Here is a 13,233-nt window from a genome sequence, read left to right on the forward strand (position 1 = left end):
TCATTGTGCCTAATGTAGCTTAATAATTCAGATGAATTGATTAATTGCAAGATAGCAGAAAATATATCCCCTGTGGAGATTAAAGTGATTGGATTTCGGATGAACGTTGTCATAATGCGCAGCTTTCAAGACACCGATATCACATCAGCCCTTATAGACGTCTCACAGACCAATCGGATTGTAGGTTTTATTGTCTTATCCCTTCCTCTGTATTCAGGTGTCAGCCCTCCTCTCGCTGAGCATTTCTCTGTTTCCCTGTAATTTAATCTCTTCTAATCTCTTTAATCTTGACCTCCCTGCAGAAGCTTCAGGTGAATGTTTACGCTGCCTCTGCCTCCCTCCCTCTCTCTCTCTCTCTCCATCCTCTCCCAGTAAGGAGCCCAGTCAGCAGCGGGTGAAGAAGTGGGGTTTCTCTCTGGAGGAGGCCCTGAAGGACCCGGCAGGACAGGAGCTCTTCCTGAAGTTCCTGGAGTCAGAGTTCAGCTCAGAAAACCTGCGGTGAGTACGCTTCAGTAATATCTACAACATTGTATGTGATGGTGAGTTTTGCCGAATTCATGAAAATGCTTTTCTCCAGTGGGTGACAAAAACCATTCAGTGCACAGTGATGGTCCATTTTACATCAAGGATTTGTGCTGAATAAAAGGAAGAAAGTGGTGGTGTTCAGGTTTCAAGTTTGTTCAAGTTTCTTCTGCAGTAGGAAAATGTATGTAAATTTAAAGCAGCACTTTTTGTGCGTCTTGTGACATTGTGAGGAGAATGTAATAGTTATTTGAAAGCTTTCAGCGCTCTGAAAATAGCCAGAAAACACAGATTTCTCTCCGGCATCCCTATTGTTCCAACCTACCATTTCAACCCACTTGCTCACTGTAAACAAGGGAAGAAACAAATCACAAGTGAAAGATTTTCCAGTTGCCGGTTGTTTGGGAGGTAATGGATCTGTACTGTGAACACACAAAGAAAAGAGCAGCACTCACAGAAATCAAAATGTCATAAACACAAAACTCCATGAAAATCGAGAAAAGGAAAAAGGATCCTGTTGAGCTGCATTGATAAATAGTTTATCTTTGCACTTGTAAGGATAATTATTTGTTCAGCAAGATGCATCAGTGACGGGTGTCTTTCCAAAGACGGATTCATCACTAAGTGGAAATATTCACAGAAACTTTGCAGAAAAGATCTTGATTAAAATCAGTATAATATCAACATTAGATTAATTGTGCTATGTAAAATGCATAAAAACCAAAGTTAAAGTATCACTGTGACATTCTGGAAATTCACACGTTCACAGTACCACTCTCATGTCTGTGTGTTTAAGTCCGGATGAAACGAAAAATGCCTTTTTAACCCTTTTAGATCACATTCCCAGTCATATTGTGGACCTATTCGATAAAATTTGCCCCCCAAAACACAAAAAATCCATTTCTTGAACCAGCCACTTTAAACAGCTGCAGGACTTGGCCAATCCCATGTTATATTCAATCTAAAAACACTCAGTGATTTTTATTTATTTATTTATTTTTCTAGATTTGGGTACAAAAGTTTTGATAGTACTTGTTCATTAAACAAACAAGATATAACATGTTGATTAGTAAGTTTAAGAGATGCTATTTTTAACTTTGACAGGATGAGGTTAGCCATTTACCCCCCGGCTTTTAGTCTTTATGCTACGCTAATATCAAAAGGTAACGAACAAAACACATTACTTTCTGTAAGACATACTGTGCATTGCAAGTTGATTAAGCACAAAGCAGCGATAAGCTAATATTCTCTCAAACATCCTTTGCACTAACTGTTGATAGTATCATGTAGCCAGTGAGACAGAGTCCAGTGTTTCCAGATCGTGTGATTTTTGGTTGCATTTGTGGGGTAAAGTGGGGTTTGACAGGTGGGCAGGATCTGGGCAGTTTTTTCAATACATTACAAATTATAGTAGCCTACATAAAAATGTATTCATAAATTGTATTCCTTAGTTATGTGAACACATCCAGTCACACAGCAGAGATATGACCCGCCCGCGCCTTACCCTCCAAACACAAACAAGCTGCGGTGTTTTTATCTGTATTTTCATTGTAACATAAACCTTCTTGCTTGCAACATTTTAACATCATTATTTCTTTGACTTTTTGATAGCATGAGATGTTCTCTGTGTGTGTGTGTGGGTACACTTTAAGTTGGCATACTGTCAAGGCTTGCTGCAGTTTACCATGTTAGATAAAACCTATAACTTTTGTTATTTGAGCTGTCCCTTTATTCTTTCTTTATTTTAAAGGTACAGAGGAGACAGAGAAAATAGTTAGAAGCACTGTACAGTATGATGTAGCCTCCTGTCTGCGTTGTAGCACACTTTAAATTTTTTTGTTAGTGTGTGATACTGACACATTGTGATGAACGACAGTACTGTTGCTATCGTTTATGAATCCAAAAACAAAACACATTTGCTTCTTTATCTATGACACCAGCCATTACTAGTGTCATATAGCTAGCGAGATGGCATATCTGTTGTATGGCCTGTCAATACTAGAAACTAGGGATCAATAAATTGATTCTGCAGGATAGATTTTCCAGTACTCAAAAGCTAATCATTCAGTATAGATTCCCTTTAAAAAAGATCAATAATACCCACTTTACACTTCTGCATCTTAGTGGCAGAGAGAAAACTTAAGGTGGTATGATGCTACTTTTTACCTGTGGATGAAAATACAGCAAAATTCATTATTTGTGACAAAGTGACACACAGCACCAACACAAGTAACCTCTTCAAACATTTAAAAGAAACACTCTGGACTTTTTTTTAATTATTTAATTATTTTATCAAAGTATTTCTGTGAAATAGACTAGTTTTGTAAAATAGTCTATTTTTGTATATGTGTCATGTGACTTTCCAAAACCCACATGACACATACTGTACTGCGACAGTTGTCACAAAAAGTATTGCTATGATATTGAATTTAAAAAGTTTGGTATCCCCACTAGAAACTGCTTGAATTTGGCAAAATTGTATTGGAGTTTGTCTCAGATTTGGAACAGTAGTCATCCATCCGTTCATTGTTTCACCATCATCTTCTCCTCATATTACAGCTGAAAATCAATCGCTGCTCCTTCATATGAGAGAAACCCCTGAAACAACACTCATACACCTCCAGGCCCCTGCCGTCCAAAGATAATATACAGCTAGCAAACAGCAGCAGCATGGATAATCACCCCATATCCTATAAATCAACAGTGGAGGAAGCCCCTTGCAGCTGTTAAAGATGACCTGCTTGTATGTGCGCTAATGTGCAAGTGGGTCTTTTTCTTGAAATTTAATGAGGCCGTTGATTTCACAGACTTGGTGTTTATTGATTCACTGCACAAAAAATATTAAATCCATTATTCATTTAGACACAGACTACATCATGTTTAGGTTTAGGTGTATGCAGCAGAGCAGCAATAAGTGGTGATATGAGAGGAAGAGTGAGCATCTTTATAGCAGGAGAGAGAGGTAGGAGAGAGACTTGTTAGGAGACAAAGACCCATTAGGAATCATAGTCGGAGTTGCAGTAAAGAAGATTAATTTAATCTAAGATGAGTACTAATCAGAGTTAAGCAATAAAAGAGAACGCAATCAATCCAGATTTAAAACAGCAGAGTTCTGTTTGACAATGAAAAATTAAATGGAGTGTAGTAAATCAAAGTTTAGTGATGAAAAGCAAAATTAAGTTGTTCAAGTTAACAGTTTAATTAATACAGAGATGATTGCTTTCTCAAATTAAAACCAATAAATAGTTCAGGGGAATCGGTCTGCAACCCCTAACAAAATGTTAATGTTTGCAAACTAAAAACTTAACTACATATTATATTGTTTGCTAGCAAGCTAAAAGGTTACCTAAATGTTATGTTGTTTGCTAGCGAGCTAAAACTTTAGCCTAGCCGTTCTACTCATGATGACGTGGAAGAGAAGCTTTGATTTCTCCTCCTTTGAGAAAAACTTGTTGGTCTATGTATGAACCAGATTGTAAGACAGAGGAGATGCATCATAAAACTTCTGTTAAGAGCCTGTCCCTTAATTTTATTCAAGGAATATGATTATTTTTCTCCATTTTTCATTTAAAAAAAGGAAGAAATTTTACAAGTTAAACCTGCCCCCAATTGTATGTCTAAAGTTAATACTGGATAACAGTTTAAGTTGGAGTTTAAAGCTTTAATGCAACAGAATTAAATGTTTATCTAGGTTTAGAGTAAAAACTAAACCGAGATTTAAAGAAAGGCTTGAATTCAATCTTTGTTAATTTTAAGCTGGTTTTAAAGTTTGGTGCAACAAAAATGAAAGTTAAACCCTGATTTAAAGAGGTTTTAAAACGAATCCTTGGTGCAGCCCAGCTATACAATCTGGGAATGAACTGTGAGAGATAGTGTGGAGGTTGTTGATACCTCTAAGCTACAGAGGGAGATAACAAACACACACATACAGTATGAGAGAGAGAGCATACACTTATCACCTCTCACCTCTCGGCTATCCCACCAGTGTCCTCACCCCGCTCTCTCCGCTCTCTCCATCTCTCTTCTGGACCTTTAATTGCTTTTTCTTTATGAGGGAGCTTTTGGGAGAGAGCGGTACTGATGGAGAGAGTGACAGTGAGGGAGAAATACAGTGAGAGGGAGAAGCAGACCCCAGAGGTGTTTCTCTCTATATTGTTGAACCAGTACACAGATCAATATAGATATAAACTAATATTAGAGACAGCCGGCCTGTGGCTCGCTGCTGCCTCTGGTGTTCAGCACAGTTCATGGCCTGCATGCTTCCCTGCATGTCTGCTCTCTTATACTGGACGTTTACCGGTCTGAACAGCTGAAAAGGAAAGCTGCTGGAAGGTCGGGATTCACACTTCACGTCTTTGAAGAGTTTAATACAATTTTTAGACTCTCACTGTGAGCCATGTTGAAGTTGAAATGTACTTTTTCTTCCGGCGTTATCTGCTCATTTTGTCCTTGAGAAATGTACAGAGATTTAATAGATTCTGAATCTTTCACATACAGTGATTTTACCCTGCAGGGCAGGCAGCTGCTTGCTTTTAGACTTTGCCTTGCAGATGGTTGCAACATCGACGATTAAACGATTTTTTTTGTCTTCCGTTCCTTTTCATTTACTTTCTCTTACATTTGTTGTTGTTCACAGGACTGTTGCATACTTTATTCTAAATCCCCCAGATCTTGTGTTTTTGCTTTGACCATCTCAACTCAATTATCTACTAACCTTTAAAGCTTTTGGGGCAGCAGTGGCTTAGTCCATAAGGACTTGGCTTGGGATCAGACGGGTCACCGGTTCGAGTCCTGCATTGACTAAGTACGGAGCGTGGACTGGTGGCTGGAGAGGTGCCAGTTCACCTCCTGGGCACTGCTGAGGTGCACTTGAGGAAAGCAACTGCTCACCCTAGCTGTTTGGATGCCCGACTATATGTATATACTGTATACTGTATGTGTATGTGCAGACATCTCTCTGATGCATGTTTATAGGTTGTTTGCACATGTATGTGTATTTCAGGTCTGTGTATGTATAAACAATGTGCAGCGGAGTGAAAAATTTAATTTTGCCTCCCATCCAAGAGGCTTCTTCAGTTCTGTCAGCGACCTGAAGAATGGATGAGAATTAAATGCGAGGCGAAGAACCTAAACAAGTCGAGATGCCTACGATAACCCTTTACAAATTCTATGACCTGGATGAAATCTTCAGACTAACTTGTATAAACCTCAGTCAGACAAAAGATCATTATCAGTTATCAATGGCACGTTAACAAAGGGGGGTGCATTTTGGTTATTTTGCAAGAAGGGAGATGGCATCCCTCCTCAAAATCAGATATGTTACCACAGATAAAAAAAAAAAAAAAATCTGTGCATTGTTTGGCATGATGATTAGGATGATTAGGCATTTTTCAAGTTGAGTCTGAGGTGGTTTTGATTTGCTTTGCAGGTTCTGGTTGGCGGTGCAGGACCTGAAGAGGATGCCTCAGCAGGACGTGCCACAGAGAGCGCAGGACATTTGGGCAGAGTTCCTGGCAGAGGGGGCACCCAGCTCCATCAACCTGGACTCCCACAGCTACGAACGCACGAGCCAGAACCTGAAAGACCCTGGACGGTACAGCTACGAGGACGCACAGGTGAGCAAACACAAGACACAGGAAGAACAGTAATGCAGAGTGTAGTGCATTTGAGTTCGGTGAATTTATCCTATGGATAGATGTTTTTTACATCATTACTAACAAGTACTCAGAACAACATTGAGAACTGTGTCATCAAACCAGTCAAATATTCTTGTTATATAGGCCACCGTGGTAGTGCAATAACAATGATATTAAAGTATTCCTCATTTTGCTCTAAACCCTACAGGGACTCCAGTTTTAACGTTCCTAGATTTAATGAAACACTTCACAAGAAAATTGTAGAAAAAAAGTGACTAAAATCCCTTTAAACCCTCATTCCCCCACCCACACACAGGAATAACAATATCTACAGCTGACACGCATTTATAAATTACACTGAAGAGAGAGAGAGCAACAAAATAATCTTTAAATGCCATGCGGTGTCTCTTTTGGCAACGCAAGAGCCAAACCTCCAGCTGAAAGGTTAACCTGTCTGACTAAAATGAAATAGAGTAATATACATAAATATTACATCTGCTGCCTTTTAATATACGGACTACACTGGCTGAACTGACTCAGTTTTTAACTTGTTCAAAACGTCTGATTCAGACTAAAATAGAGCGAAGGAGGCAGTAATAGACATCCATTCATAACTCTGCCTTCAAACCAATGAATTACAGTCTCATCCTCTATGAGATAATGAGTAATTAACTATCATATTTTACAAGCCACTTAATTATCCTCTCCTAATATCCATCTATTCATTATCTATACCCACTTATCCTGTGCTGTGTTGTTGGGGGGTTGGTGCATATTCCAAGTCATAGAGTTACAGTATCACTTCTAAGTTGTTAAAAGTTGTTTGGGTATATGTTTGGCTATGTCACAGTGAAACTGTGCTGTACAGTTTAATCATGTTCAAATGGATTTTCAAGCTTCATTCAGGCTACATAAAAATGCTGTAAGTAGACTCCTCAGCTCAATCAAACTGATTGTTTGTAATAAAATAAGTTGGCAAAACAAGAGAGCATGAACCAAAGTAACTTTGCGTATGAAGTGTGCTCTATAGATAGGGTGCTTTACATAATGCATACATTAAAAAAGTTGTTCACTAAGTATTAGATGTTAAAACATTCAGATAGTTAAGAAAATCAATAGCACTTATGTCTGCATTTGATCACTATATATGTTACAATTAGCAGCTGGTTACTTTAGCTTTGCATAAAGACTGTAAAACCTTCCTACCGGTGCCTCTAAAATGTAATGCTTTATATATTTATATCTCTTATTTGGACATATTTGTGTGTGTGTGTGTGTGTGTGTGTGTGTGTGTGTGTGTGTGTGTGTGTATTTACTCTATATATATCAAGAAATCAATTCAGGAATCAAGGTCATTTTTTATCAGTTTTAGAATATATACGCAATTGTATACATTCCTGGTTAATTTAGTTTAGTATAGTATAGTAGCAGTTATGATTACAAGGTTTGATACAGGAGTATAGTTAAACCAAACATTGTTTTTGCTATTTTAACATAGTATGAGTTTGTCAAAGGTGCAACGTAAAGCTCAACTTAGTGAAAAGCAGGGACAGAGCAGGTGTAATGCTGTTGCAGCCAATCACAGCACATGGGTTAATACTATATTGCTTCACATCATTCAGTCCTTAATTTTATTTATGACATCGATATCACACACGCCAGTCTGATTTGCAGGGCCTGTAGTTGGATAGGCCTGGCATAGACTATAACAAAACTTGGACTTAGTCTTCTTGATGTCACTCATAGGTGACTAAAGGGACATTATTCATTGTTAAGCTCAGTGCGGTGGCTCTGGCTGTCGCCAGCTTGGCCCATTGCTGCCCGACTCCACTTAGTGCATGTGAATTCAGCCACCTCTCACTCAAAGCATCCATGCACTTCAGATTCACTTCATTATGCAGAATTTTAAGCCCTGATATAATTAAAACAAATGAGTTGTATAAAAGTTCACCCACAGAACAGTTGTCATGAACGGGGAAATTAGCTATAAAGACCCAAACTGTTTTGTACCAGGTTGTAATTTCTGCTGTAAAGTTGAGCATTTTAATATTGAGTCCTTTTGGAACCAGCCTGACGTGGACATTTAAGGAACTGCAGTTTTTGGCTCTTAAGTGGGAAGGGAATAAGAGTATTTTGCAAAATGTGGAACTATACCTTTAAATGTACTTATTTCATTGTGTGTCTCAATTTAAGTTTTTAAATTATTTTATTTGTAGGCTTTATTTTGATAGGACAGCTTTTGACAGAAATAGGGAAGAGAGAGGTATGAAGTCATGCAGGCTAGAATTGAATCCACAGTCACTGCAAAGACTTTTAGCCCCCCGAATGTTCTTACTTTGTACGGAGCAGGATTTCTCAGTCACATGGACATACTCCTCCTGTGGGCATAGTTTCTCATTGAGGTCAGTGTAGAGGGGGTATACAGTAATAACAAAGCTCAGTTCCCCTACCTTCTCTCACGCTGCAGGGAACTGTTCTAAGCGTCGTTCAGACCGAAGAGCTCACCCTTTTAATTTCTATCTCTTCAGGTGATCAGTGTCAGCGCCGCCTCTTCAGAAACTCTATCCCACCCTGTTGTCTGCCCCATTTGTCTTTCTTACATGCTTCACCAGTATCAACTAATGGGTTTATATTGTGGAGTGATTTCTGGAGCACACGCCTCGCTGGGAGACAGATAAGGCTGGTTGAAAGAGTGTTGGGGGTTGGATGGTGTCTATCAGATTTCCTCTCCTGTTACAGGCTTAAAATGGAAGAGTTAAAAAAGCAAAGATTTCTCCTGTCAGTTAGTTGGCAGCGTGCTACAACCATCTTTCTCCCTCAGCGACTGCCTCGTTCAGTTTACTGACTGAGTTTGCAAGTTTTGAACATAATTAGCCCAGAACCATATGTATACAGATGGAAATCACCCTCCTCCTCGCTCTGGCAAACGTTTAGACCCATGTGTCTGCTCTCTCTTTCTGCCTCTCACCCTCCATCTCTGCATTCAGGACCACATCTACAAGCTGATGAAAAGTGACAGCTACACTCGCTTCCTGCGCTCCAATGTGTACCAGGACCTGCTGATGGCCAGGAAGAAAGTGAGTGTGTCTGTGTTTATCAGCATCTTGTGGGTCAGTTTCTGTAAAATTGCACATACAATATATGGCCAAAAGTCAGTGGACACCTGACCATCACTCCTGGTTGTTTAACGTCCCATTCTAAAATCAAGGTCATTTATATGGAGTTGTTTCTGTGAATTTACTGAGCTGTTGTTGGTCCTAGGTGCTTCCAATTCACAATAATAGCTTTTACAGGAGACTGGGACACATCTAGTAGGACAGAAATGTTACAAACGGACTTGTGGCGTCCTATGAAAGGTGGCTTAAAGGGTCAATTCACTAAAATTATGGGGGAAAATAATTTTTTTCTCACTTACCTCAGTTGATATCTTGGCATGAAGCAGTTGTTGTTCAGTGCCACTGTGCATAATGACACCATACTAGATGCTGCACAACATTCATGATTGCTGCATTAAATTGCTTAGACAACTTCTAACAACTGTTAGAAGCACGATGCATTTAAATACAGTATTTCAGCTTAAAAAAAATGAAAGCTCTTCCCTCATTTTATTTTTCTTTTTACTCTGCAGCCTGAAACGGAGCAGGGGCGACGCACCTCCCTGGAGAAGTTCACTCGCAGTGTGGTGAGTGTCCCGCTGCCTCTGCTTTTAACTCTTAAACTGTGTTCATTAATGTATGAATTGTTATGGCACACACTGCTGCTATATCACACGCCTGCAAAAAAGACAAAGGAGCAAAGCTGGAGCACAGGAGGAGAATTATTATTACAGCTACTGTGTGAAAATTTATTACACTGATTCTTTATTAGAAGTAGTCATGAAGTGATTCTTAGGCTTATGTTTTCTATTTTTTGCTCACTGTTATAGTCATGATAGCTCAGAGATCAATTTGTTTGGCACAAAAGTGTTACTGTAACTATTTTTTGTGCTCAGCAATTGCTGATCAGATGCACCTCGGCTCCTTCCTCGAGGAAACATGTTCTACTTCTTAATACCGATTTCAAGGAATGGTCTGCTGATTAGTTGACTGATGGGAACAAGTTGTTTATTGCAGTAATTAATTTATCCAGCTTTGTAACAATTACCATACAGTTCTTGCAGGGGGGGTATTGAGGAGGAGAGTGAAGAGCTTTGTGTTCTTGGCTTCATTCATGTTGTTTCTGTGTCAGGAGTTTCGTTTGCCGTCTGCACTATGATTCATGAATCAGTGGCAGGTATTATTTCTTTCAAACCAGACCTGCAACCATCACAAAGCAAACAGTGCATCTCTCTGCAGACACACTATGAACATGAAGGAAAACAATCAATATATAAATGGCAGCAGTATTTCCCGTGCATTATTGTGGACAATCATTTGTTAAAAGGAATAGTTTGGATTATCTGATGAAGGGTTGTATGAAGTACTTATCTGTAGTCAGTGTGTTACCTACAGTAGATGCCAGTCAACACGCCCTTAGTTTGGAGAAGCAGAGCCTGAAGGAATGTAATGCAGTGAAGAGGGTCAACTGTTACACATATTTTAGCCACCTAAAATAGCTTAAAAACTCAATATCAGTTACAGCCGTAGCTATATTTAGAATATTTTCACTGCTTTACCTTTACCTGACGGGAGTCAAATATTGTTTAAAGCAACCAGACTCCTTTGGCAAAATCATTAATTTTTACCTCACAGAACTTGGGAGTTGCTGGTCGACCACTGTCTTGATTAGTTAGTTTGTTTATGTTATTTTATGACTTACTATTAAAAGTTAAACAATAACAAACTATTTAACTGATTGAGGCAGTGGTAGACCAGAAACTCTTGTGTTCTGTGACTATTGACTTCGCCAGCAGAGGTTTGTTGAATAAGAGAGAGCAATATCCATAGGAACAGACTGACGACAAAGTAAAGCGATTAAAATATTAAATGTGGATATGAATACTTTGTTGTTGACCCTGTCCATAGGAGATGATTGCTTATCTTTTGTGGTGGGGTTCCTCTTTGCTTCTCCAAACTAGTGGCATGTTGACCTCCATCCACTATAGGTAAAACATAATAATCCCAGCTACATCTTAACCATCCATTACTTTGAGCGTCAGTACATTTTTTGCAAACCATTCTTTCATTTTTCCTCCCACACCACTCTTTCTGCATCGCCAGGAAAGCTTTTAATGTGACAGCATTGCGACAGCTGTCACCCTCACGTCCCTTGCTCTCTCTGCTTCCTACCAGGGCAAGTCACTGACGGGCAAACGTCTGACGGGCCTCATGCAGTCGTCCTGACAAGGCCTGGATGAAGAGTAGGAGGAACCATACCCAGAAGAGCTGCTTACCCTCGGGGAGCAGGTGGAAAAGGACCCTGGGGTGTTTGGGTGTGGCTGTGGGAGGCGGGTGAAGGCACCAAATGAGCCTAGAGTGCTGGTCTGGACCGCCAGCACGTTTGAAAACCACCTCAGACGAATTCAAGAGGACAGACATCATGCAATAAGTCACCAGACCTGACACCAGGACAGTGCTGTCATAGTGGAGAGGATAAACAATGCTACTCTTCTTAGGAGGTTTCTACTCAAAGAGCCGGCGTCACCACGTCAGGCTTCGCTGTTTCTCTCTTATTGTTTTTCTCTACTATCTACACTCATGTTAATATGATAGCTGAAGAGGCTATCGCTTTACTTTCAGTGCTATAAACATGGAATGCTTGAATGCCGTCAAAAATGAGACTTAGATTAATGCTGTAGCTAGCTGTTTTATCTCACGTCATTCACTGGGATGATATAAGGGAAAGAGGGAAACATCTGCACTCTTAAACTGCTCGATCTTCACATGGATGCCAGTCAAATTCCTGTTTCAATGGTCAAAAACGTGGACTAGTACACCAACTTTTTAGTAAAAGAGCTTTTTGATCAACCTGAAAATGGGGATGACACAAGATTAAGAACCTCCGTGTGTCCAAAAGTGGTTGAATTGTGTTTACATTTCATATAATTATCATATAGACTGATGTCTGTTTTTATGCTTATTACAGACTGATTGACAACTTGTATAATTTCTCCTGCAAACACCCTGACCGGCTCTGCTACAGTAAGTCGTTGCTGGAAAACAGGTAAACGGGAAATTATTATCTTTAAAATTTCTGGCAGCAAAATGTGTTTTTTTTGGAGTGCTGTTTGTTTATCAATGGCTGAAAAGAGAAAAGGCGCCTTCAGCACAAACAGTCCAACAAAAAGTGTCTCAGTACTGGTGAAAAATAAAGAATCTGGGGCCTCATTACAGAAATAATAATAAAAAAATCCTAACTGTTTGTCTTAAGTTTCAAAGCTCCCAACTTACAATTACAGAAGCAACTCCTAAACTCTGAGGCGTTAATCGTGTCGGTGGAGGAGAGGAAATCCCAGTTACAGTGCTGCCATTTTGTTCTGCAGGATCGATACATTGATTCTCACAACCTACTGATTTGGTGTTGATTCCTTTTAAAAAAAAAATTTACATTTATTTATTTATTACATTTATTTACATTATATAAATACAAAACATGCATGGCTGCATCCCTTCCAAATGTTTTCATTACTTTTGTATAATGTTTGTGCCAGTAAACTGCACTGAAACACACTGAAAGTTATAAGGAAGCTGAACAGAAACAAGAACATATTTATCTATTATAATTTTTATTACAGTATTATTACACTATCTATCACTATTTATTAGCACTCATATTTGTTTTTGTAATAAATTTACTATTAATGGCCGGTATGTGCCATGTGATCTTCAAATGTACTTTTTTTCTGAAAAATTAGAAAATTACATATCCATTTAAAAATATCTGGTATTGGTAAAATTGTGATAAAAAGTATTTGAAACATATTAAATTAAAAAAAAATTAGTATTGCCTGCCCCTGTTCTAATATTGTTCCTAAACACAAGGTGAAAGGTAGATGGAGGGTTGTATAACACGATTAAGATGTAATTCCCTTTTTTGCTCAAAACGCCTGTTAAAATGATACAGTAGATAGTTTGAATAAATAAATATACGTTTAGAA

At 38.9% G+C, this 13,233-nt stretch overlaps 1 protein-coding gene across 1 annotated transcript in view; it reads left to right on the forward strand.

The window, feature by feature from the left end:
- The window catches only part of LOC146314370 (regulator of G-protein signaling 6-like), a 130,465-nt gene extending 117,979 nt beyond the window's left edge, over positions 1 to 12,486 (forward strand). Inside the window, exons 14-18 of the mRNA XM_084737267.1 lie at positions 373 to 498; positions 5,951 to 6,137; positions 9,146 to 9,235; positions 9,787 to 9,840; positions 11,429 to 12,486. Of these exons, the coding sequence (XP_084593393.1) occupies positions 373 to 498; positions 5,951 to 6,137; positions 9,146 to 9,235; positions 9,787 to 9,840; positions 11,429 to 11,479 (508 nt within the window). The 3' untranslated portion in view covers positions 11,480 to 12,486. The remainder of the gene's footprint in view (positions 1 to 372; positions 499 to 5,950; positions 6,138 to 9,145; positions 9,236 to 9,786; positions 9,841 to 11,428) is intronic.
- Positions 12,487 to 13,233: the final 747 nt, after the last annotated feature.

Source organism: Lutjanus erythropterus, chromosome 15 (assembly GCF_056507025.1).
Source record: "Lutjanus erythropterus isolate fLutEry1 chromosome 15, fLutEry1.hap2, whole genome shotgun sequence".
Taxonomy (NCBI): Eukaryota; Metazoa; Chordata; class Actinopteri; order Lutjaniformes; family Lutjanidae; genus Lutjanus; species Lutjanus erythropterus.